The sequence below is a fragment of the Coregonus clupeaformis genome, chromosome 30 (assembly GCF_020615455.1).
Source record: "Coregonus clupeaformis isolate EN_2021a chromosome 30, ASM2061545v1, whole genome shotgun sequence".
Lineage (NCBI taxonomy): Eukaryota > Metazoa > Chordata > Actinopteri > Salmoniformes > Salmonidae > Coregonus > Coregonus clupeaformis.
This window is the reverse complement of record NC_059221.1, coordinates 32,351,346-32,377,952: the sequence shown is the minus strand read 5'-3', so window position 1 is coordinate 32,377,952 and position 26,607 is coordinate 32,351,346. Positions and strand designations below refer to the sequence as shown.

Sequence of the window (26,607 nt, the reverse complement as noted above, 5' to 3'; positions counted from 1 at the left end):
GCTGAAGGAACACAATCCCACGTTCGATTGGGTGACGGGCAAGGTAACGAGTTGGAGCCTTGATTGTCATGCTAACTGTCTCAAGACTGCCTGTCCCCATTCGGTTCCCAGTCAGGTGATTGAGGCTAAACCCCCAGATTTGTCCCTGGTTCCCGAGACATATCACGATTTGGGGAAAGTGTTCAGTAAGCAGAAGGCTCTGTCACTCCCTCCCCACCGACCATATGATTGTGCCATCAACCTGTTCCCTGGAGCTGTCTACCCCAAGGGAAGGTTATACAGTATCTCCCGCCCTGAACGTGAGGCTTTGGAGACCTACATCAAGGAGTCCCTAGCTGCTGGTCTCGTTCGTCCCTCGTCATCACCCCCTGGGGGCAGGATTCTTCTTTGTGGGTAAGAAGGATGGCTCTCTTCGACCGTGTATTGATTATCGGGGTTTGAATGACATCACGATCAAGAACAAGTATCCCCTGCCCTTGATGAGTTCTGCCTTCGACTCCTTACAGGGTGCTACGGTGTTCACCAAGCTAGACCCACGCAATGCGTATCACATGGTCCGGATCAGAGAGGGAGACGAGTGGTTGACGGGTTTCAATACACCGATGGGTCACTTCGAGTATCAGGTGATGCCGTTTGGACTGACCAATGCTCCAGCGGTATTCCAGAGTATGGTGAACGACGTCCTGAGAGATATGATCGGTCTCTTTGTGTTTGCTTACCTGGATGACATTCTGATCTTCTCGAAGGAACCTTCCGACCACGTCCAGCATGTCCGGCAGGTTCTGCAGCGATTGTTGGAGAATCGCCTGTTCGTGAAGGCCGAGAAGTGCGAGTTTCACGCCCACACGACATCCTTTCTCGGGTACATCATCTCCAGGGGAGAGATTAGGATGGACCAGGAGAAGGTTAGAGCGGTTCTGGAATGGGCCCAGCCCGGTACGAGATTGCAGCTCCAGAGATTTTTGGGGTTTGCGAATTTCTACCGCAGATTCATCCGGGATTACAGCCGTGTGGCCGCTCCGTTGACGGCCTTGACTTCCAGTATCAGGAGCTTCAAGTGGAATCCGGAGGCGGATCGAGCGTTTCTGGATTTGAAGAGGCGATTCACCAACGCACCGATTCTCTCTCAACCGGACACGGCCCGTCAGTTCGTCGTTGAAGTGGACGCGTCTGATGTGGGAGTTGGCGCCATCCTGTCGCAGCGATGCTCCACGGACAGTAAACTCCATCCCTGCGCCTACTACTCTCGTCGCCTTTCGCCTGCGGAGAGGAATTACGATGTGGGTAACCGGGAGCTTCTCGCGGTGAAACTTGCCTTGGAGGAGTGGCGCCACTGGTTGGAGGGGGCGGAGCAGCCGTTTATTGTCTGGACTGACCACAAGAACCTTGCTTACGTGCAATCGGCTAGACGCTCTCAACTCCCGTCAGGCCAGGTGGTCGTTGTTTTTCGGACGATTCAATTTTTCCCTGACGTTCCGACCTGGATCTAAGAACGGCAAGGCGGACGCCTTGTCTCGGATGTTCTCCAAGACGGAGGAGAGTGGGTCCAAGACCGAGACAATTCTCCCCCGGAACTGCGTCGTGGGAGCTGTTAGGTGGAAGATTGAGGAGGAGGTGATGGCGGCTCTTCGGACGCAGCCCGGTCCCGGTAACGGTCCACCCGGTCGGTTGTTTGTGCCTGAGTCGGTTCGTCCCTGCGGTCCTCAAATGGTCCCACGCCAGCAAGATGGCTTGTCACCCTGGCGTGGCTCGGACGATGGCGTTTCTTCGCAGACGTTTTTGGTGGCCTGCCATGGCCGAGGATACTCGGGGGTTATGTTGCTGCCTGTCCAGTGTGTGCGCAGAATAAGAGTACCAATCGGCCCAGCTCTGGACTACTTCACCCCCTTCCTATTCCCCGGCGACCATGGTCGCATCTGGCCCTGGACTTTGTCACTGGGTTGCCCGCTTCTGAGGGGAACACGGTCGTTCTGACTATCGTGGACAGATTCAGCAAGTTCGCCCACTTTGTGCCAATTGCCAAGCTTCCCTCTGCCTCGGAGACGTCCGAGATCCTGGTTAGGGAGGTTTTCAGGGTCCATGGGTTGCCCAGTGATATCGTTTCCGACCGTGGCCCTCAGTTTACCTCTGCTGTCTGGAAGTCCTTCTGTTTGGCCATTGGAGCTACAGTCAGTCTCACATCTGGGTTTCACCCCCAATCTAATGGTCAGGCGGAGAGAGCCAACCAGAAGATGGAATCCACGCTACGCTGCCTGGCCTCTTCCAACCCCACCTCCTGGGTCTCTCAGTTGCCTTGGGTTGAGTATGCCCACAATACTCTCCCTACATCTGCCACTGGGATGTCTCCCTTCCAGTGCCTGTATGTCTACCAACCTCCCTTGTTCCCTTCTCAGGAGAAGGAGCTCTCAGTGCCTTCTGTTCAGGCCCATATTCGTCGTTGCCACCGGACCTGGCATCGGGCCAGAAAGGCACTCCTTAGAGTTTCGGACCGGTATCAGCTCCAGGCGAATCGTCGCCGGATCCCCGCTCCCACCTACACCATCGGAGATAGGGTCTGGTTGGCCACACGGGATCTTCCTTTACGGACTGAGTCTAGGAAGTTGTTACCGAAGTTCATTGGTCCGTTTGTGGTGGAGAAGGTGATCAATCCGGTGGCAGTTCGACTCAAACTCCCGAGGACGCTCAGAGTCCATCCCACCTTTCATGTCTCCTGCCTCAAGCCTGTTTTCCTCAGTCCTCTGTTGCCTCCTCCGCCTCCTCCTCCTCCTCCTCGGATGATCGGAGGCGGTCCTGCCTACACGGTGCGGCGCATCATGGATTCCAGACGGCGGGGCCGAGGTTTCCAGTATCTCGTGGACTGGGAGGGGTATGGTCCTGAGGAGAGGAGTTGGATTCCGCGGCGACAGATCCTAGATGCTGACCTCATCCGTGACTTCTACCGCCTCCATCCTGGCGCTCCGGGGAGTCCGCCCGGTGGCGTTCGTCGGAGGGGGGTACTGTAACGATCCCGGCAGTCTGAGTCGGGTCCTGTCTGTGGACTAGTTTTTCTGTTCGTGATCTCCAGTTTCCCGAGGGTTCGGGAACGCTCCGGGAGCTCTCTTGATTTCCGCACCTGCATCCCATCAGCAATCTGCACACCTGGTCCTGATCATCACCCTTCTTAGGCTCTGGCCTAACATCCATTCCCTGCCGGATCGTTAGCCATGAACAGTAGGTTTACCAGAGTATCAGTCTTAGAGCGTCTAGCGTTAGTTTTGTTGTTTTGCACCTTGTTGGTTTGTTGTTTACTTACCTCCGTTTTGTTCCATCTGCAGTCACTCATCCGGGACCTTCATCCAACCTCTGCCTGGTGGTCGGCGGCTGCCGAGCCATGATGGGATCAACCACTGCACCCCCAACAACTAATCAACGCCGCCCGCTCTGTTCCCTGGATTATTCAGCATCACTCTTGAATTTGTAAATAAACACTCACCTTCGTTTCAACTTACCTTGTCCTGGTCTGCTTCTGGGTTCTGGCTTTGTAACTCGTGACAAGCGGAGGTGGTTCAGAATCACACTCACATGATGAGTAACCTTCCTTGACACCTGAATACCTGCATTAGTTTCCCTAGCTAATGCTTAGGCTTTAGCTCAGCGAGTTAACACAGTTTTATTGATCCCAGGAGGCCTGGGTTCAAACCCCAGTTGGTTACATTACATAGGCCTATGCATTGAGGCAAAGATAATTAAACCTACAATCAACTGATTGATCTTTGCTTTTTTGCTCTGCACCCTGACCATTGCACATGCTAACAACACCTTCCTGCATTAAATGAAGTACATGCCACTTGTTAAAATAATTATTTGATTAAATATTGAATTTGGCCTTTACTACTATAGCCCATAGAAATGCATTGAATAACACATTCATAAATGGCAAAACAGACAGTCAAAAAATAAATCATAAGGAATAAGGTTTTGAAGTTTCTTTCCTATATCTCGGAGATACAGTTTAAGAAAGATCAGGAAATATTTTTTTTTTTTTTTTTTTAACATATATTTAACCCCATTTTTTTGTTGGCACAAAACTACCACCATACTTCCATTAATTTTTTACACCAGTACCTGGTTGTACAGCAAAATGGAGAACACCATCGTGTTCGTGAGAGTCTCCCGTTTCCATAGTGGGGTCATATTTGTTTGTAGGCCAAACGGTTCGGACGCTACATACAGAAGTTTGCAAATCGGTGGTACCAACTTCAGACGTGTCCCGTTGGGCTTGTGGGGGTCGTAGAGCAAAATGGAGAAACACCATCCTGTTCATGAGAGTATCATCTTTCCATAGAGTGGTCATATGAGTTCGGATGCTACAGACATTTTCATGAGAAGACCGATTTTCAGGATGTCTCCTGGCCTTACAAACAGCGCTGTAGCTCTGCCACTTTCCACCCCAAATGCGGGAGGCCGACATAGGGGGATGCTGTGGATTGAGATGTAGCCCATGCAAAAAAACATATCTCTATCTTAAATTGACAGATTTTTATGGAGATTGTTATATTATGTTAATTAGATAGACTCTTAAGGATTATGAGTGAAAGAGAGAGAGAGAGAGAGAGAGAGAGAGAGAGAGAGAGAGAGAGAGAGAGAGAGAGAGAGAGAGAGAGAGAGAGAGAGAGAGAGAGAGAGCACAAGAGCAAATATTGGAGGGGCATTCCAGTAGCTAATTTCTGTAAATCAACATGGACATTGAGGAGACAAATGAAAGAAGTAATGAGAAACAGAAGAGCGAGCTAAAGGCATCTGTTGATCTTCACTGACTGATGGAATCACATTGCTATGCAAATTGCAGATTGCAGATTGCTTGAGCAGGTTAGGATGGAGAAACAATAGCCGGAGGTAATCAAATTGTTTGCATGAAAATAGGACAGTTCAGATGCTCAATTGCACAACGTATTTCAAATGGCCTCTAAAAATATTTGTTTCTGAAAGAGTGAGATGATTCAGAGATGAGTTTGACAGGTTGGGGTGGGATGGAGGCATGCATAAGCCTACCTGAATACTAATGTATCATTAACATTTGCTTCCTCCCATTGTGAAAACATGGCCAAGACAGTTAATAGTGCCTTCCGTTTGATCAGTGATTTACCAAATAACCAGTGATTAGTTGATTTAGATGAATATGTCAAACAAAGGCAAACTTAATTATGATAATTTTGCACTGCAAGTCTGACTAACAGGCCTATTTTGTCTTAATTTTCCTAGTCAGTATGTGACCTCCACTCTACAACACTGAGTGAATGAGTAATGGCTATTGCTGTCTCTCTACTGTACGAGGCAAGAGCAAACCTCTGACACTTGTCTGATAAGTGAGACAGTTCCATCTGTCCTTGTCCACCTTGTGATGTATAGCACAGCATTCCTGTCACAAGACATACCCAATCCTAACCGTAACCATCTGATCCTTTATCAGAGGTTAGGGGAAGCTTCTAGTCCTGAAGCAATAAGGCCCAATGGGGTGTGGTATATGGCCAATATACCACGGCAAAGGGCAGATCTTATGCACGACGCAACGCGGAGTGCCTGGATACAGCCCTTAGCCGTGGTATTTTGGACATATACTTCAAAACCCTGAGGTGCCTTATTGCTATTATAAACTGGTTATCAATGTAATTAGACCTGTAAAAATATGTATTTTTGTCATACCCATGCTATACGGTCTGATATATCATGGCTTTCAGCCAATCAGCATTCAGGGCTCGAACCACCCAGTTTATAATATTCTATATTTCTGTGTTTATTTCTGTCTTCAGGAAATTGCTATTACTTATTCTACTACTTATTTTATCTGATCTCCAAACCTCTGAAACAGAGCAACTCAAGCAGTAGTCCAACTCATCTCACCATGCTAGTATATCAATGAGATCTGAAGAGGCGTCTTTAGCATGCCATATTTGTGACACATCCAGTATAATGGTAATGGTGATCTGGCCTACATGCTTCATTCCTACAATGCACAAAGTCAATACAGAACCACTAGAGAGTATGTAATCTTAAAGCCATTTGAAAGTCTGTCAGTCGAGGGGAAATTGCCATGCCACTTCCAACAGGTAGCAGGCAAAGAGCAGCCAGGGACTAGAAGTGCTGCTTTGTTCTGATGTTTCCTTCTGAGGCAGGATGATATTGCACTGAGCAGCCATTCTGTGAGTGAGTGAGTGCTGTCCCATTTCTGTTAGGGTTTCATAAAGGAAGACTGTTCTCTAGATAACACTTTAATAACAGATAACACGTTGTCTTAGGCCCTTGGCTGTAGTGCATCTTTAGACAGTTCAACTCCAGCTCAACAACCTCTGACACCACAGTATGCTCATGCTAAATGTATAGGAGGCAGATGCAGATAACATACTTTGACAAGGGAATTGTACACTTCATGGCATTATTTGCATTGTACATGGAAAGAGGAGTTAATGTAAATGTAAAGCTAGGATAATTAGGCATTTGAGGGCAGCAGTGTCAGACGGTTGATCTGATATACGTACAGGCCTGGGGTCAGTCCTAGAGCCATGATCTCTGCTACAAGGACAGCATGATATATGTGGTACACAGTGGGAGAGTGTCATCATGCTGAAACAATACCCTTTCATACGACTACAGAAGCCAGGATCTATTCACAAAAAGCTAGAATATCACTGTCGCTACGCCACATAAAGACAAATATCATTTTCACAAAAAACATGACACTGTGAAATACTTGAAGCAATTACTTCTAATTGCATTTTCATTAGATTAGCTAAATATATAATCACACTAATGGAGGGATGATTTGGCATAATCACTGTCACTGAGGCAAGCTTTGGTCATTATACTAGTGTGCTATTCTCCAGTTTATCACATTTTGAGAAAATTCTCTGTTTGGTTTCTAGCAAGTTAATTTGTCTAGCTCTCCATAGCAACTAACAGTCTCATTAAGATAGTTGAGTAGGAGAGAAGGGGAGGAAAGGTTTATTAAATGCCTGCAGTGATAATGCCAAGAAACAAGTACTGTCAGCAACAACATTCACAACTATAATAATAAGGACATAAACTGTGAAAGATGTTAGCGCATTGCTACCATGCAATAATCAGCAGCAGGTTTGTGTTTAGGCCTGAAACCAGTGGTCATAGCCTAGCTTAGCCTTCTGTTGTGTTAGTGAGTCTGGAGTATTCCTGTCGGATTCCATTTCAGTGTATGTCCTAAGGCTACTATACTGGGGCTTGTCAGCCTCTGTCTTTATCTCCTGCACAGGGCACAACATTTCTGACCCAGAAACCGCCCCTCCAACACTAAAACACAACCCTCAAAGCCCCTCTAGCCAAGAGTTCAGAGCTGACGTCACATGAGGTTGGCCTACAGACTAAAAATGATCAGGTCTGAAAACGGAGGAGATGTAGGAAACACTAAAGTTGTAAAATATTGTCTGAAGTAGATATCTGATAATTTTATGGGTTAAATACTGTTCTTGTTCAAACAGAATATCTTGTATTCCAATATTCCAGACTCAAAGACAATTAAGTGATTACGTATTCATCACATCTATATATGTAATTAGGCCTATGCTCTTTATGGTGACATCAGTAACCTTTATTAACAATGAATCACCACCACAGACATGCTAATACGGATATTTTACTGGGCACTGAAAGACAAGCTAATGTCAACGCCTAAGTAAAAACCTACAGTCATAAACAGCTCATCCTTATGAAATACAACCGCAAGCTAAAAGGCCAAAGAGTAACGAGAAATTACACAATCAATGGGGCAATCAGACAGAGGCAAAAGTCCCCTAGCTAGCTCTCCTACTGTTTAACAGATTGCTGTTGGTCACCAATCCCAAAGAGTGTAAAAGGTGAGAGGGCCTCAGAACTGAATCACTGTTATTGTAGACACATACATTTACATTTTAGTCATTTAGCAGACGCTCTTATCCAGAGCGACTTACAGTTAGTGCATACAATTTTTCATACTGGCCCCCCATGGGAATCGAACCCACAACCCTGGCGTTGCAAATGCCATGCTCTACCAACTGAGCTACATCCCTGCCGGCCATTCCCTCCCCTACCCTGGACGACGCTGGGCCAATTGTGCGCCGCCCCATGGGTCTCCCGGTCGCGGCCGGCTACGACAGAGCCACATCTACACATGAAATGTAGATGTGGTGCTGAGCCTGAGGCAGGCTTTGGGAGCGAGTGGCAGGTCTCTCTAGTGGCTAAGTGGTGGAAACATGAAACAGGGAAACAGCTAACGATGCCAGGAGAGGCATCAAATCAAATTGTATTCGTCACATGCTTCGTAAATAACAAGTGTAGACTAACAGTGAAATGCTTACTTACGGACCCTTCCCAACAATAGAGAGAGAAAGAAAATAGAGAAATAATAGAAAAGTAATGGCTCTACTTATGGCTCTACGGCTGGTATGTGAAAGGTAACGTAATTTACTCAGATGTCTTCAATGTTTCCATAACTGTTTTTGATGTCAAATCAAATGTTATTTGTCACATGCAGTGAATACAACAGGTGTAGACCTTATAGGGAAATGCTTACTTACAAGCTCTTTCCCAGTTCAAAATAATTGAGTAAAGACACAAGATAAATAAAAACATGCAAGAATGGGGCTATATACGGGGAGTACTGTATCAATGTGCAGGGGTACCAGGTAGTTGAGGTAGGTACTGTATGTACATTAAGGCAGGGGTAAAGTGACTAGGCATCAGGATAGATAATAATTATTATTATTATTATAATAATAGTAAAAAAACAAAGTAGCAGCAGCATATATGATTAGTGAATGTGTACATGTGTGAAAGTGTGTGTGTGTGTGTGTGCGGTGTCAGTATGCGTGTGTGGGTTATGTGTGTGTGTATGTAAGTGTATGTAAGTATGTGTTTGTGGCATCGGTATGCGTGTGAATGTGTTTGTGGGTTATGTGTGTGTGTGTATATAAGTGTATGTGTGTATGTTAGTGTAAGTATGTGTGAGTGTGTGGATAGTCCTGTGAGTGTGCATAGAGTCAGTGCAGATAGTCCGGTCATGATTCGCATTACTGTATGTGGTATTAGACCGAAAACAATCCAGGTACATTTAATGATTATTTAATGATTATAGATGCATTCCCATATCCCATAAGAAAACAATGATTATATTTATTCTCAGGTCGTTGACTGTCTGCTCTTATGTGGAGCCAAAAAACATGGCATCATTTAAAATGCCATGAGTATGATCTTATTAGGATTTATCTGGGTTTCTATTACCTAAATGGGCTCCCTCAGCCGTGATACAATGTGACGTGTATTCAAATATCTAGCATTACTTAGGCTATAGGCTATATCCGCAGTGCAAGCATAGTGATCCTCATTGTTAAAAGGAGCTTGCACTGATTCAACATACACACCAATATCATAAATGCATCTGCAGTATGCCAAATGCCAATAAACGTTATCCGTCCACTCTGCCTTTGTTATTGTAGTAGCAGCCATTTTGCATGGTGAGATGAATCATGCACACACACAGGACTCAACCTGGAATAGCCACTCTCCAGAAAGCAACATGTCATCCAAATGCAGATGTGTCCCTCAGGCTACAGTTGCCATCTGCATATAGACCACTCTATATAGCCTACCGCACATAGCCTACTGTATATAGCTACACATGTCTGAGGAAAATCAGCAGATGCTGAGGAACCATTTTCAAACAAGTAACCATCAACACTACATAGAAGCAAATATACCTAGTTAATATGAATTCACAAGACAAAACACATAGCAAGAATCACAAAACAATCACAAAATCTAAAAACATTGATCTTCATGCTACCTTCTTCAGGACTCTGGTATGTGATAATGTAGGCCTACTATCTACAATATATCTTGCATTTACCTCTTCAAAGCAAGATATGCGATTTTACAGAACATTGGAAAAATATTATTAAAGTAGCTCTTAGGAGAGCCAACAGCTACCTGTCAGTGCTGCTGTGAAAACCCTTTAAAGGCCCAGTGCAGTCAAAATTCAGTTTTTCCTGTGTTTTGTATCATATTGTACAACAGCTGATGAAACATACTTCTAATCAGCAGGGTTTTTGCATGGGTAGAGTTTTGGCCTGACTGGTGACATCACCAGGCAGTATAAGTTCATATAGACCAATAACAAAGAGAGTTACAAACCTCTCTGCCAATAACAACTAGTTTTCTGATTACATATCCCTCCCCCTCCTCACTCAGACCACTCCCAGACCATCTTAGTAAAATTCTTGCTTGAGAAATAGTTTTTGCTAAAAAGCTATTTCTGTTTCTTTTTGACCATTTTAATGCAAAACTATTACAGTAAGGTACCAGAAATGATTTGATATTCAGACAAAAAAACAGCTGCATTGGGCCTTTAATATATGCCATCTGCTCTTTGGATTCATGTCATGATCTGCCTTCTCTCCTGCCTGCCTCCTACTCAACACACAGCATTAAAGAGAGGTGTCCGCCTGAACTAGCATTGTAATGCAGAGCACACACATAACATAATTTTTAACTCAATTTCTTCAAGTGCTACTACTAGCCTATGTATCACCTATTCATACAATGATGCCATGTGTTGTCTTTGCATGACTGGCCAAAGATAAAGTCTGTGGATTGACTCTCTGTGATGGTAGACAGGTGGTCATGTGACCAGGGATCCTATCATTGAGCGGGAAGGGAAAGGGAACCTCAATGATGACTGGAAAGCACTGCAGTCTTTACTCAATAGTGAAAACACACATGCATTTTCCCATGCCCACACTGGCTGTTGAATATTCATGCAATTGCCTTTCTCCACAATGATGCAAAGCCACGAAAGAGTGCACTGGGTTGAACAGACTAATCAATTAAATGGGTTTAAGTCTGGCGCATGCTCACAGGTGGTTGCAAGAAACTGACCTAATATAAAAAATAGCAGCAGAATGCACATGGGTTTCTTGGAATACCAAGTCAACCCTCCTCAAAATATATAGAATTGTCCTCCTGCTGCAAGGCCAATCTGTCATTTTGAAATGTGAATCATGTCAAAAAGGACATAAACCACTGAATGCCTGTCAATTACTGCAGGAAACCACTGTATTTGGGTGAGGCAAGCAATAAAAAGACTCCCTGATGCTGTAATGTCATTAACATGGTGAGTCAGTCAGTGGACTTTGTTTCCTCCTCTCCTCCTGAGCAGCAGCATCTGTGTTTTGTCATTAGAGCGACATGCACTGGCATTAGACCACCCACAGCAGTAACCTGATCAAATCTGATCTGCAGACAGGTTGTTTTAACCATTACTTTACCACAAGCCAGGTCCATCTGAGAGCTCCTCTTTTCAAGAAGGAACCTGAGCAGAATATCTGTTTTACAACAGTGACCTGGCCAAGAGGGCAGCTCCAACGTTACAGAACACAAACAACACATACATCAACACATCAATAATTCACATCATTACATCACACCATTCTACAGCAAGACACAGTATGTTGCCTCACCATTCCTGTTGTGGTTCGTCGATGACCAGGAGGATCTTAAACTTCTTGGGCGTCGTGACCGTGGTCTGCTCCACCAGTCCTGCCGAGGCCGCAGTCTGCTTGACTACGTTGGTGATGGAGCTGAAGAAGCCTGCCCCACTGGACTGTGACTGCTGGGGTTTCCTCTCCGGGGCCGGGGAGGGGGTAGGGGAGGTGGCGGGCGGCGTGGTCCCAGCCGTGGGAGACTTGGCTGGGCCTGCTGTAGCTGGGGGAGGAGGCTGAGCAGGGTCAGGCCTCTGGAGGTCCGTCATGTAGCCATTGGGAAGGTTGGAGATGAAGGTGCTGTCAGAGAGGCGCCGACGCAGGTAATTCATGGCTGGAGAAGATGGAGGGCTGTTAGAGCAGACAGAGCAGACGAATCAACAAGGGCTGGATGTGAAGAGTCCTTAGGGGAACGGTCGAGGCCAAACGATGTCACCTGAGGGTTGGATTAATTTGCAGAAGGCGCCACTTCCCAGGATGCAGCTGGTTGAAGGCTCAGCTCTTCTCCATGCAAACTCCCAGTGAATGTAATGTGTTTCCTCCCAGCTCAGCCGTGCATCCTCAGAGCTCCCCTCACTGTGGCAGTGACGCTATTCTCCCCCTCAGCCAATCGCCTGCCTCTCTGCTAGCCTGAACGACTGCAAGAGATGCACACGCTCTCCCTCCCTCTTCTCCTCTCCTCCATACTCCCACTCATTCGTATTGTGTCGTGCCTGCCTCCTCTACCCCTCCCCCCATTCTGTACTGCCTCACAAGAGTCACGTCTCTTCGTACCACTGCAAAAAAAAAAGAAAAAAGGGGGAAGTGGGGTTTCCAATGGAACTGCACATGGTAGTAATATAGAGGAAACCTCCAACACAGCCTGCCCCTTCTCTCTCCTTATGATGCCTCTATATCCATAGCTGCCTGTGCCTAATACAGCTATGAGGATGGAGAGAGAAAATGGCTGTTTGGTCTGCTGTCAGTGTGGCTTGCGGAAGGAGAGGCAGGCAAGTGGCAGCAGCAGTCCCCTGGGACACCAATGCATGCTGTAGTGTTAACCCCCTCCTTCACGTTGCCATGTGATGGATTCATCCCCATCCCCATAAAGCAGATAATTTAGCTGAGGAAAGCCCCGTGCAGCCATTCTGATTCATCCAAGTGGATTTCCCACTAGAGGTGATTTAAAACACAGTATTTTTTGTTAATATTGACCTATCTTTACTATTGCACATGACTAACATGGTTTTTAATGTGGGTGTGTAGAGGTCTGCATAATGTATGATTGGGCAGCTTTGCTCTTGCTGCAATTAGATTAATTCCCATAATACCATGCTATCTAATTATTTTTTCAGATAGGCTACTGATCATCACAGTCTTTTCTATGGCTTTGATGGTGTAAAAGAATATGAATTAGTATAGTCAAATAGTATACAATATACTGCAGCACTGTTTAATATTTGGGAGAGTTTTTGTAATAGTATTTGAGAAAAGCTCATAAAAAATACAAATGTTTGCATACACAGATTAAATGCTGTATGTCACGTTGCCTACTGCCAATTTGTATGTAGCCTTCTTGTTCACTTGAGATACCATAATTAATTCCCTGCTCTGTCTTGAGTGTTTGATAACATCCTTAAAAGCCATTGTCAGACAAATGATGTACTGTGAAATATGAAGAAAAATACTATGCTAATGATGACGCTGTACTGTATTTTACGCCATTATTATAGTAGGGCATGAATCATGTTCTCCCACATAACACATTGACCTCAGAGGTGCTCTTTCCCTCAGGCAATGTTATTACATGTCATGCTGCTCCTCTACAGCTCTAGGCTATTCGCTGCACCGAGTGTAGAACGCATTGTAACCAGTGGCAGAAAATGTATCTCCATGGAAACTGGCATTAGAAATCTGCTATTCTCTCAGGTAGGATGATAAGTGTAGAGATTGTGGAATGTAAATGTGATCAGACCTGATTTAGACAGAAAGGAAGGACACAAGTCTTAATGAGTAGGAGGACAACAGTGGTTGATATGAGGGTAGAGACTTCTGCAAACGACACTAGTAAATTACTATGATCATCCCATCACCTACAAATACATTATATAATATATTGTAGCAAATTCGGGAGGTAGCCCCGACCGGGACTCGAACCCACGTCCAGCGACTGTCAAGCCAAAACCTTAATAGTTACACCAAGACGTCCGAACCGCTTGACAAGGTCGCTAGGTGTTGGGTTAAGGTCACTACATTACCCCCTTCCTTCAGGACTGCGAGTCCCCAAGCTTCTCTATACCAATTCCCTCACGTGTACATGCCTCTCCGATGGCTTCACAGGCGCTATCCCACTTCTGACACCAACAGCGGATTTGTGGGATAGCCCTAACCAGGACTCAAAACCAGGTCCAGCGACTGTCAACCATTACGCCAAGAGGTCCGAACCCTTTGACAAGGTCGCTAGGTGTTGTCGCTAAATTATTAACACATTATAAACACGCTCATAAAGACATAATCCAGTCATCGTGATGTACTATCTTTAGTTAAACATACAATATCATTAGGCCTAATGACCCATAGGCCTATGGTATCATATTTCACCTGCCGTTTATTTTGTGGCGAGGATCCCATACCCATAGGCTTATAAAGGTTTTAGATAATGAGTTGCATACCTTTACATTACATACCATCCATAATGCAGACCCCCTGAGTCTGGTTCCTCTCAAGGTGTTATCCTTCCAGAGAGTATGATCCTTGCTATGTGCTTGGGGAGTCTAGGCCGGGTTACTGTCCAAAAAACAAGTTGACCAACAAAAACTTCCATGGACACTATTAAATATATAAATCAGCCTAATAATGAACCCATGTATTGATGTGAAAACAGATTTGTATTTATATGAATTAATCTATTATGTTTGTAAAATGTAAAAAATTTTTAAATAAAGATTATAAAAAATAAAAGTAAAGCAGAGGTTTTCAATCTTTTCTATTCCGGGGCGAAATGTCTGAAACACAAAAAAATTATGGGAACTCCCTATATCAGAGATCACATTTTTAAGAGTAAAATGTGTGCTCAATATTCACTGTAAACACTCAACATTGAAAATTACACAATGTTTTAAAACAGCTCTTCCAAATGTGATATATTTTGGCCTTGTAGTATTTTCAATGTATTAGCTAGTTGCTTTTCAGACCACCAGGAGTCGAAACTCAAGAATCACTAGGTTTATGACTAATCTGAATACAAAAACCAAACAGCTCTCAGGAAAAATTAAGTTATTCTATTTGCTTCAAGTGAAGCGTTACCGAAGACTTTACCTCTCTCTTGCTTGTCAAAGTCCCCCCTTTGTGTGGCCCCTTCGTTCAGTGGGGCCTGACGCACAGAACCTTGTAGTAAATTGAGAGGGGTCGTGGGAGAGAAGATAGTCACCAGGGTTAGTTGGCTAGCTAGCTAGCTTAGTTAGCAGCTTCACTGTCTAGCTAGGCTGTGTCTGAGATGTGGCGCAACGTCCCTTTTGTCTGAAAACTGCGGAAAAAATTGTAATACCGATGGAACCAGCGAACTGATTTTCGAACGTTGATCCACAGTTCGTTTTGACTATCGATCATCTGATCTGGACCTCGAACACATTGTAAGTTTATATCTGTGGGTTTTACCAACTTTGAAAAAGTTAGCTAGCGTCTTAGCTAACTTTAGCTGCTTGCACTAGCTCAGCTAGCTTCTTAGTAGCTTACTACCAAGGTAGTTAGTTAGCTAGCTAGCCTAGCCACTTATCCAATGTTTACAGGCGAAGAGGGCCATTTGACACGGACGCATTGGCTAGCTAGTTCGCAGAGGTTGCTAAACTATTAGCTATGACGTTAGATAGCTAATGTTATGTATTTGGTACAGCAACGCGTGTACTCGAACGTTATCGTTACCTAGCTAGCTACTAACTAATATTTTATATTATATTCTAGGACGGACACTTACTGGCTAGCTGGCTAGCTAGCTGCTATTTTGCTAACTTTGATGTTAGCAAGTAGCCAGTACGCGTAAATGGTTTTCACGAGAATGGACCTGTTGAACTATCAGTTCCTGGACAAAATGAACAACAATATCGGGAGACTACACTACGAAGGTAAGGCAGAATAACTCATTTTCAATAGCTAGCTAAATCTGTTATCGGCCTAATCCTAGCTGCTCATTAGTCACTCACGTTAACTAACTACAGTAACTAACGTTAACTAACTAGTAGCCCTCGTAACTAGTTCAGATAGTTAGCAAACAGTGGTGGAAAAAGTACAAAATTGTATGAAAGTCTAAGTATTTGGTTTTAAATGTAACTTAAGTATCAAAAGTAAAAGTATAGATCATTTCTAATTCCTTATATTAAACATACCAGACGGCACCCTTTTTTGTTTGTTTTTTAAATGTACGGATAGCTGGGGCACACTCAAACAGTCAGACATTATTTACAAACGAAGCATTTGTGTTTAGGGAGTCCGCCAGATCAGAGGCAGTAGGGATGACCAGGGATGTTCTCTTGACAAGTGCGTGAATTGGACAATTTTCCTGTCCTGCTAAGCATTTGAAATGTAAGGAGTACTTTTGGGTGTCAGGGAAGTAAAACGTTTTTTATTTTTTTTTGAATGTAGGGAAGTAAAAATATAAATAGTAAAGTATAGATATCCCAAAAAACTACTTAAGTAGTACTTTAACGTATTTTTTTTTTTACTTAAGTAGGCTACTTTACACCACTGCTAGGTAGCCAGCTATCTATGCTATGGCTTCCCCCATTATTTGTTGATCAATCCATTATCACCATAACAAACAATACCGTGTGTTTAGTTAACTAGCATTAAAAGCACAATTGAATTTATTGATCAGTTTTGTAACCACTCAAATTCTAAGATTTGAGTCATTAACCAGGTTTCCATCCAACCTTTTCATGCGAGTAAAGTACAAAATGTCACGACAGGCCTGATGGAAACAGCAAATTTTGTCGGTAAACTTGCCAAATGTCGACAAAACAAAATACACTTGACAAGGTGGGATCTTTTTGTGTCTGTAAAATTATGTGAGAAATGGCGGTGGAAACGCTTTTATGCGCAAATGTTGATATAATAACCATCATATCGAAGTAAACTTGGAGTCACGCGATGGCATGTTGTGGTCCTCCAACTACGTCTCGGGAAAGCATGCAGTTAATTAGGATACAGATAAAATAAGTTATGATGAACTTCACAGGGGTGTAAGGTGATTAGCTTTATGCTCCTTTCCAATAAAGGAGAGGGTCTTATTCTGGTGACATGAGGTTTGATGCTTGGCTGCCATTTGACAAATTAAAAGAATGCAATTTGCTATACAAATGTTATTTGCCACATGCGCCGAATACAACAGGTGTAGACATTACAGTGAAATGCTTACTTACAAGCCCTTAACCAACAATGCATTTTTTAAAGAATAATACAAAAAGTGTTAAGTAAATTAAAAAAAAAAAAAAAAAAACTAAAGAGCAGCAGTAAAGTAAAATAACAGTTGGGAGGCTATATACCGAGGTACCGGTGCAGAGTCAATGTGAGGGGCTACTGGCTAGTCGAGGTAATTGAGGTAATATGTACATGTGGGTAGAGTTAAAGTGACTATGCATAAATAATAGACAGAGTAGCAGCAGCGTAAAAGAGGGGGGTGGGGGGGGGCAGTGCAAATAGTCCGGGTAGCAATGATTAGCTGTTCAGGAGTCTTATGGCTTGGGGGTAGAAGCTGTTGAGAAGCCTTTTGGACCTAGACTTGGCGCTCCGGTACTGCTTGCCGTGCAGTAGCAGAGAGAACAGTCTATGACTAGGGTGGCTAGTTTTTTTTTCTTCCTCTGACACCGCCTGGTATAGAGGTCCTGGATGGCAGGAAGCTTGGCCCCAGTGATGTACTGGGCCGTACGCACTACCCTCTGTAGTGCCTTGCGGTTGGAGGCCGAGCAGTTGCCATACCAGGCGGTGATGCAACCAGTCAGGATGCTCTCGATGGTGCAGCTGTATAACATTTTGAGGATCTGAGGACCCATGCCAAATATTTTCAGTCTCCTGAGGGGGAATAGGCTTTGTCGTGCCCTCTTCACGACTGTCTTGGTGTGTTTGGACCATGATAGTTCGTTGGTGATGTGGACACCAAGGAACTTGAAGCTCTCAACCTGTTCCACTACAGCCCCGTCGATGAGAATGGGGGCGTGCTTAGTCCTCTTTTTTTCCCTGTAGACCACAATCATCAATACACTGAGTATACAAAACATTAAGAACACTTGCTCTTTCCATGACAAAGAGTGACCAGGTGAATCCAGATTAAAGCTATGATCCCTTATTAATGTCACTTGTTAAATCCTCATCAATCAGTGTAGATGAAGGAGAGGAGACAGGTTAAAGAAGGAGGAGACAGGTTAAAGAAGGATTTTAAAACCTTGAGACAATTGAGACATGGATTGTGTATGTGTGTCATTCAGAGTGGGAAAGACAATAGATTTAAGTGCCTTTGAACGGGGTATGGTAGTAGGTGCCAGGCGCACCGGTTTGTCAAGAATTGCAACGCTGCTGGGTTTTTCATGCTCAACAGTTTCCTGTGTGTATCAAGAATTGTCCACCACCCAAAGGACACATCCAGCCAACTAGACCCAACTGTGGGAAGCATTGGAGTCAACATGGGCCAGCATCCCCGTGGAACGCTTTCGACACCTTGTAGAGTCCATGCCCCGACGAGTTGAGGCTGTGCTGAGGGCAAATGGGTGGGGTGCAACTCAATATTAGGAAGGTGTTCCTAATGTTTGGTATACTCAGTATATAACGCCTTTTTTGTGTGACAAAACCATCAGTAAGGTTAAAAATGCGATGGAAACCCATTTAACTTGTATTCGGTACATAGCAATTTAACCGCAAAAGTTATTTTTATGTGCACTATGTCATCACATCATCCACAACAAATGTCATCACATCATCCGCAACAAGTCAATTTGATGGAAACACATTTCTGGTAGGAAAATGCGCATATTTTATTTATGCAGATTTTAGAATATTTGCATAAATCTGTCACCAATTGGATGGAAACCTAGCTAGTGTGGCTGCAAGGCTTGACAGATGAGGTAAAGCTAAACCTTCTCTAGCCGACTAAACTCAACTCCACGATTTATGATGGCGACTACTGTGGGCGGACTGGAGCTCCGATGTCACATTTAATGAAGATTTGATCAAAAACACAGAACAATGTCGTGTGTAATTGTGGGCTATTCTTTGGGTGCGGAAATCAGTCGTTTCTGATAAAAACATCATTTTATTTGACGTCAGAGCTCAAGTCCACCCACAATAATTACCACTCAACTCCATCGTGGATTTGAGTTTAATCGGCTAAACCTTCTCTAGTCCCCACTTCTCAGGTAATGGTCACAGCTGGTAACTAGATCATGTGGGGGAGGATGGCAAACTCCTAGTATTACTGATTTAGTGTTTTAAAACGTTCTGAATACTCTGCAGTTCTACATTATTGAGACGACCACCTTGGTTTGCATGCAAGGTATAAACAGAGAGTGTTCTCTACAGCTGAATCTTCTCTCACAGGTGAGTCCAGGATGCCCTCACTGCCCTCTACAATGACCAACATGAGGACCGGTCCTCCCCCCATCTGCCCCAGCAAAAGGAAGTATGGTGAGGAGCAAGTGGACGACTGCATTGACTGTGACAACGACCACATGACCAAAATGAGTCGACTGTTTGCTGCTCAACTGTAAGTGTAAACATGTCTGTCTTAATCTACCGTTACATACTTTGAAATATTTTTTTTTTTACATTACAATATTTTTTTTAAATGTCAAATGTATCCAAACATTCGCTGGCATTAATATCAGAGAAGTATTGTACACAGGAGAAGTGTGCATGTATACTGAACAAAAATATAAACACAACATGCAATAATTTCAAAGATTTTACTGAGTTACAGTTCATAGAAGGAAATCAGTCAATTGAAATAAATAAATTAGGCCCTAATCTATGGATTCCACATGACTGGTAATACAGATATGCATATGTTGGTCACAGATGCCCTAAAAAAAAAAAAGTAGGGGCGTGGATCAGAAAACCATTCAGTATCTGGTGTGAACACCATTTGCCTCATGCAGTGCGACATCTCCTTCGCATAGAGTTAATCAGGCTGTTGATTGTGGCCTGTGGAATGTTGTCCAACTCCTCTTCAATGGCTGTGCGAAGTTGCTGGAAATTGGCGGGAACTGGAAAACGCTGTCATACACGTTGATCCAGAGCATCCCAAACATGCTCAATGGGTGACATGTCTGGTGAGTATGCAGGCCGTGGAAGAACTGAGACATTTTCAGCTTCCAGGAATTGTGTACAGATCCTTGCAACATGGGGCCATGCATTATCATGCTGAAACATGAGGTGATGGCGGCGGATGAATGGCACGACAATGGTCCTCAGGATCTCATCATGGTATCTCTGTGCATTCAAATTTCCATCGATAAAATGCAATTGTGTTCATTGTCCGTAGCTTATGCCTGCCCATACCATAACCCCACCGCCAGCATAGGGCAACGTTGACATCAGCAAACCGCTCGCCCACATAACACCATACACATGGTCTGCGGTTATGAGGCCAGGTGGACGTACAGCCAAATTCTCAAAAATTGAGTTTATATGGTATAGAAATGAACATTAAATTCTTTGGCAACAGCTCTGGTGGACATTCCTGCAGTCAGCATGCCAATTGCACGCTCCCTCAAAAGTTGAGACATCTGTGGCATTGTGTTGTGTGACAAAACTGCTCATTTTAGAGTGACCTTTTATTGTCCCCAGTACAAGGTGCACCTGTGTAATGATCATGCTGTTTAATCAGCTTCTTGATATGCCAAAACCTATCAGGTGGATGGATTATCTTGGCAAAGGAGGAATGCTCACTAACAGGGATGTAACAAATATGTGCACAATTTGAGAGAGAGAAGCTTTTTGTGCATCTGGAAAATTTCTGGGATCTTTTATTTCAACTCATGAAACATGGGACCAACACTTCACGTGTTGCGTTTTATATTTTTGTTCAATATAGTTATATAGTGAGGAAAAAAGTATTTGATCCCCTGCTGATTTTGTACGTTTGCCCACTGACAAAGAAATGATCAGTCTATAATTTTAATGGTAGGTTTATTTGAACAGTGAGAGACAGAATAACAACAACAATATCCAGAAAAACGCACGTCAAAAATGTTATAAATTGATTTGCATTTTAATGAGGGAAATAAGTATTTGACCCCCTCTCAATCAGAAAGATTTCTGGCTCCCAGGTGTCTTTTATACAGGTAACGAGCTGAGATTTGGAGCACACTCTTAAAGGGAGTGCTCCTAATCTCAGCTTGTTACCTGTATAAAAGACACCTGTCCACAGAAGCAATCAATCAATCAGATTCCAAACTCTCCACCATGGCCAAGACCAAAGAGCTCTCCAAGGATGTCAGGGACAAGATTGTAGACCTACACAAGGCTGGAATGGGCTACAAGACCATCGCCAAGCAGCTTGGTGAGAAGGTGACAACAGTTGGTGCGATTATTCGCAAATGGAAGAAACACAAAATAACTGTCAATCTCCCTCGGCCTGGGGCTCCATGTAAGATCTCACCTCGTGGAGTTGCAATGATCATGAGAACGGTGAGGAATCAGCCCAAAACTACACGGGAGGATCTTGTCAATGATCTCAAGGCAGCTGGGACCATAGTCACCAAGAAAACAATTGGTAACACACTACTCCGTGAAGGACTGAAATCCTGCAGCGCCCGCAATTTATAACATTTTTGACATGCGTTTTTCTGGATGTTTGTGTTGTTATTCTGTCTCTCACTGTTCAAATAAACCTACCATTAAAATTATAGACTGATCGTGTCTTTGTCAGTGGGCAAACGTACAAAATCAGCAGGGGATCAAATACCTTTTTCCCTCACTGTATGTGCCAAAGTGTGTCGTAAGTAAACACTGTGTCTGCTGCTCTTTAAACAATCCATGCACTGAATCCCTGCACCCTCATTAAGCGACAGTCTGTAAGGCCCAATCTCCTGACTTCAAAGCAGGGTTGATTTTAAGTGGCCTATGAATAACCGTAGCAGTTGGTGGTCTGTGTCAGGCTGTTGGTTAATCTGCCACTTGTCCTCTCTTTAACAAGGGGACAGCCTTCCGGTGGAGATAACCGCAACGACCCATGGATCCTCGGCCACAGCCCCGTGGAGCGCATCACTTCCTCCTCCAACGGCCTCCATGGCAACCACTTGTACGCCTCCATCCCCTCCTATGCGATGGACCAGCCCCTGGCTCTGACTAAAAACAGTGTGGACTCTGGACTGGGTGGCACAGAGAGGCCTGCAATGCCCGGCCCTGTGGACAGACCACAGGTAATTCTGACAATTACTAAATGCATTGGTCAGTTGTGTCTTACGTACAGTCTTGTATAGTATGTCGTTAACTTGTTTGTTTATATCTTATAGAATCGTCCCTCTGTGATCACCTGTGCTCCTGCAAGCAATCGCAATTGCAACCTGTCTCACTGCCACAAGTCTCACAGCCCCAGCCCACCCATGGATCAGAGGAAGGCCAATGGTAAATGTTTAGCACCACATTACCTTACTAATGTGGTAAATCTGTGCATAAATTGGATATAATTTGTACCATTGTGACCATGCCACTCTTGAAATGTTGATTTACTCTCCTCTCCTCTGTAATCCCAGATAACACTGCAGTCGACCCTGTGATCGAGGAGCACTTCCGCCGCAGCCTGGGGAAGAACTACAAGGAGCCCGAGCTCGTCTCCAATTCTGTGTCCATCACAGGCTCGGTGGATGACCACTTTGCCAAGGCCCTGGGGAAGACCTGGCTCCAGATCAAGGCCAAGGGGCCGGGGGGACGCCCCCACAGTCCAGAGGCCAACTCCTGAAACACTGGCTGGACCTCCCTTAATGTTGAATGGTGAACCACAACCACTTCCTTTGTCTATCGCATCAGACAAGCGCACCGATTGACCTCCCTATACCATTCATTGTCAAGCTTGACTTCCCTGAGCTCAGAACAACTCTAGACAAGATGATGAATCACCAGTTTTAATACTGTATTATACACCAAGGCTGGCCTTTTACAGACCTTGGGGGGTTCTCCCTGCTCTTATTAAATGAATGACACTCCGATCTGGGAGGATTTTATACATTTGTTCAGTTAGGGCAGTTTTGGTTTGAGTCCAAGTGTTCAAATTCTTAATTTTGAAAGCAGAAATATCCATTTGAGGAGCTCTCTAGGACCAGTATTGGGCAGCCTTGATGTCAACTTGTCTTTATTTGAGGTGTATCATTTTGTATATTTTTAACACTTACCCTGACAGAGATTCCCAAAACGATCAATTAATTTGGCCTTTGAGAAGGCATACTGTTCTGTCTTAACTCCCTCATGCCTTTCTTATTAACCAAAGAACTTGCCTGCTGCTTCAAACAGAAAGCCATAGTCTGCTTTGCTTCTCTTCTGTTTTCATCCTCCTGCCATCTCCGTTAACTCTCCACATGTGACCATGTGTTTGTGTGTTTTTGCTTTGAAAGGAAGGCCGGTTCTGATTTGCACTATTATGTGTTAGATTGAGGTTGTGGTAACAGCATACCTGTTTCATTTGGAGCATGCAGTACGTTTTTGTTTGTTTTAACAATACTAACAGTGGTAATGCTATCAAGGCTCTGGTCTCTCTCTGGTCCCAATGTTTCTCTATTTTTTTCTCTTTTCAACTATTCAGAACTGGACTCATGTTCTCTTTTGTGGACTTTTACGTTTTTGTTTTTATATTTTTGTTATTTTAGTACTCACTGTGGTTTATTTCGTAGATACAGTTAGTAATAAGGATAGTATTCTGCTTACCGAGATGCATGTTTCAAATAGCTGGTGTCTATTATAATAACTAAGCCTTGTTATTCTATACTATTTACCCTCAGAATTTATTTTTGTCAGTAACAGTTTTAGAAATACTTACTGCTGGTACAGTCGTACTCAATATATTTTTTGTATATGGTTTTCATTAAAATATGTATACACTAGCATCCATCTACAAATCGCAGCCTCTGGCAAGGCTGTCTGAATGCAGTATAATAGGCTATGTTGTTATCATGTGGTTGGTACGGGATGCTATGGCTTAGACGCATGACTGAATAGTCAACATTTAACATCTGTAGAGCAGTCCTGTCTTAGAGTTGACTATCTTCACCATAATGCCATTATTTGTGGTTTTATTTATTCCAATCTGATGTTTAGTTTCAGTTTAACTTGGAATACTATAACATTTTGACTAACTTTTATTTTGTTAAAATGACTCGCGATGAGGATGTCTACTTGACATTCTTCACTTTGGAAAGTGTAAGGTTTATTTCCCCTAAACATTTAATTGCTGATGACTTCACCCACATGTATCATGGCTGGCCTTGAACGAAAGCCTTGCTCAAGCTTGTCTTGAGACGATGGCATGAACATTCCACCATTACTACCCAACTTAATATTTGTTTGTTTAAAATAAGAGTAAGAGTAAGCTTTGAGGAAAGAGGGATAGGGTCTCCTAACGTTGGTGTTTCTATAGTGTAAACTGTATGGGACTTTAAAAAACATTAACAGAATCAAGGGGATTAGCAGAAAATCTAAAGTACTTTATAGAGGTGCAGTTTATGAGGATGAATGACCTTTCTGAAATGTTTTCCATTTCCTTTAGTAAACCTATGAGTTAACGCTGATAGAAAATGGTATAGTACGTTGAGATTGTTTTAGTCAGCTCTTTGTGAAAAAATTATGTACTTGCATTCAATATTCTGTTTTGAAAATTACTATATAAACTCATATTCTCGTTTTATTTTTTACTTTGATATCTAAAGACTATCATTGCGCCGCGCGTAATGATCGTAGAGATTTTTTTTTTTGACAGAACAATGTACATGATATGTAGCCGTTGGATATTCATGATCCTCTAACCATGCATTTGTATCTATCTAAAAAGTTGATCTTTTTCCAGGGTTGTCTGAGGTTTGATAAGTGCAGGAACACCAGTCGTTCTATGAATAAGGCTCTCTTGGCATGATGTCAGGGTGACATTACTGCTGCAGGTTTTTGAGTCTCTGCCTGTTTCTGTACCGCAGTGGAACTGTAAGGGTTTGTCACGAGTTGAATCTCAGTGATACGTTGGGGTTTAATGTTCCAATGTTATTTAATTGGTATTTGACTGCTTTTGCCTCTAAACAACAAGTTGCAGGAACTAACTCCTCCATTTGTCTCTTCACATGGGAAACTACATTGCCTTAGACGGTTTGTTCATCTGTATTTTGTTCATTTTTGGTCTTATTTCTCCAGAAGAATATGACACTGTTTTTTGTACTTGATTTCTCCTAAATAAACTTTAAAATGCTCTATCACAGTCCAGTATTTGAATGTTTTTTTGTTTTGGTTCACCAATATTTGTCCAACAGACTTGGGGCCATTTATATACAGTGGGGAGAACAAGTATTTGATACACTGCCGATTTTGCAGGTTTTCCTACTTACAAAGCATGTAGAGGTCTGTAATTTTTATCATAGGTACACTTCAACTGTGAGAGACGCAATCTAAAACAAAAGTCCAGAAAATCACATTGTATGATTTTTAAGTAATTCATTTGCATTTTATTGCATGACATAAGTATTTGATCACCTACCAACCAGTAAGAATTCCGGCTCTCACAGACCTGTTATTTTTTCTTTTAAGAAGCCCTCCTGTTCTCCACTCATTACCTGTATTAACTGCACCTGTTTGAACTTGTTACCTGTATAAAAGACACCTGTCCACACACTCAATCAAACAGACTCCAACCTCTCCACAATGGCCAAGACCAGAGAGCTGTGTAAGGACATCAGGGATAAAATTGTAGACCTGCACAAGGCTGGGATGGGCTACAGGACAATAGGCAAGCAGCTTGGTGAGAAGGCAACAACTGTTGGCACAATTATTAGAAAATGGAAGAAGTTCAAGATGACGGTCAATCACCCTCGGTCTGGGGCTCCATGCAAGATCTCACCTTGTGGGGCATCAATGATCATGAGGAAGGTGAGGGATCATCCCAGAACTACACGGCAGGACCTGGTCAATGACCTGAAGGGAGCTGGGACCACAGTCTCAAAGAAAACCATTAGTAACACACTACGCCGTCATGGATTAAAATCCTGCAGCGCACGCAAGGTCCCCCTGCTCAAGCCAGCGCATGTCCAGGCCCGTCTGAAGTTTGCCAATGACCATCTGGATGATCCAGAGGAGGAATGGAAGAAGGTCATGTGGTCTGATGAGACAAAAATAGAGCTTTTTGGTCTAAACTCCACTCGCCATGTTTGGAGGAAGAAGAAGGATGAGTACAACCCCAAGAACACCATCCCAACCGTGAAGCATGGAGGTGGAAACATCATTCTTTGGGGGATGCTTTTCTGCAAAGGGGACAGGACGACTGCACCGTATTGAGGGGAGGATGGATGGGGCCATGTATCGCGAGATCTTGGCCAACAACCTCCTTCCCTCAGTAAGAGCATTGAAGATGGGTCGTGGCTGGGTCTTCCAGCATGACAACGACCCGAAACACACAGCCAGGGCAACTAAGGAGTGGCTCCGTAAGAAGCATCTCAAGGTCCTGGAGTGGCCTAGCCAGTCTCCAGACCTGAACCCAATAGAAAATCTTTGGAGGGGAGCTGAAAGTCCGTATTGCCCAGCGACAGCCCCGAAACCTGAAGGAGCTGGAGAAGGTCTGTATGGAGGAGTGGGCCAAAATCCCTGCTGCAGTGTGTGCAAACCTGGTCAAGACCTACAGGAAACGTATGATCTCTGTAATTGCAAACAAAGGTTTCTGTACCAAATATTAAATTCTGCTTTTCTGATGTATCAAATACTTATGTCAAGCAATAAAATGCAAATGAATTACTTAAAAATCATACAATGTGATTTTCGGGATTTTTGTTTTAGATTCCGTCTCTCACAGTTGAAGTGTACCTATGATAAAAATGACAGACCTCTACATGCTTTGTAAGTAGGAAAACCTGCAAAATCGGCAGTGTATCAAATACTTGTT

At 43.6% G+C, this 26,607-nt stretch overlaps 2 protein-coding genes across 4 annotated transcripts in view; one reads left to right on the top strand and one right to left on the bottom strand.

Moving 5' to 3' along the window:
- The window catches only part of LOC121545410 (synapsin-2), a 30,739-nt gene extending 18,274 nt beyond the window's left edge, over positions 1 to 12,465 (bottom strand). Inside the window, exon 1 of the mRNA XM_041855925.2 lies at positions 11,499 to 12,465. Within this exon, the coding sequence (XP_041711859.1) occupies positions 11,499 to 11,851 (353 nt within the window). The 5' untranslated portion in view covers positions 11,852 to 12,465. The remainder of the gene's footprint in view (positions 1 to 11,498) is intronic.
- Positions 12,466 to 14,452: 1,987 nt separating this feature from the next.
- Positions 14,453 to 24,936, top strand: LOC121545411 (transcription cofactor vestigial-like protein 4). Of its 3 annotated transcripts, none has more exons than XM_041855928.2 (6): positions 14,453 to 15,130; positions 15,459 to 15,619; positions 19,080 to 19,245; positions 21,679 to 21,904; positions 21,998 to 22,109; positions 22,238 to 24,936. In XM_041855928.2, exons 2-6 carry the CDS (start codon positions 15,538 to 15,540, stop codon positions 22,441 to 22,443), a joined length of 792 nt encoding a protein of 263 aa, XP_041711862.1. In that variant the 5' UTR covers positions 14,453 to 15,130; positions 15,459 to 15,537; the 3' UTR covers positions 22,444 to 24,936. The 3 variants fall into 3 exon arrangements, with proteins under 3 accessions (XP_041711862.1, XP_041711860.1, XP_041711863.1); XM_041855926.1 differs by having other exon boundaries at positions 19,062 to 19,245; XM_041855929.2 differs by lacking the exon at positions 15,459 to 15,619 and having other exon boundaries at positions 14,457 to 15,130; positions 19,062 to 19,245.
- The last annotated feature ends 1,671 nt before the right edge of the window (positions 24,937 to 26,607 follow it).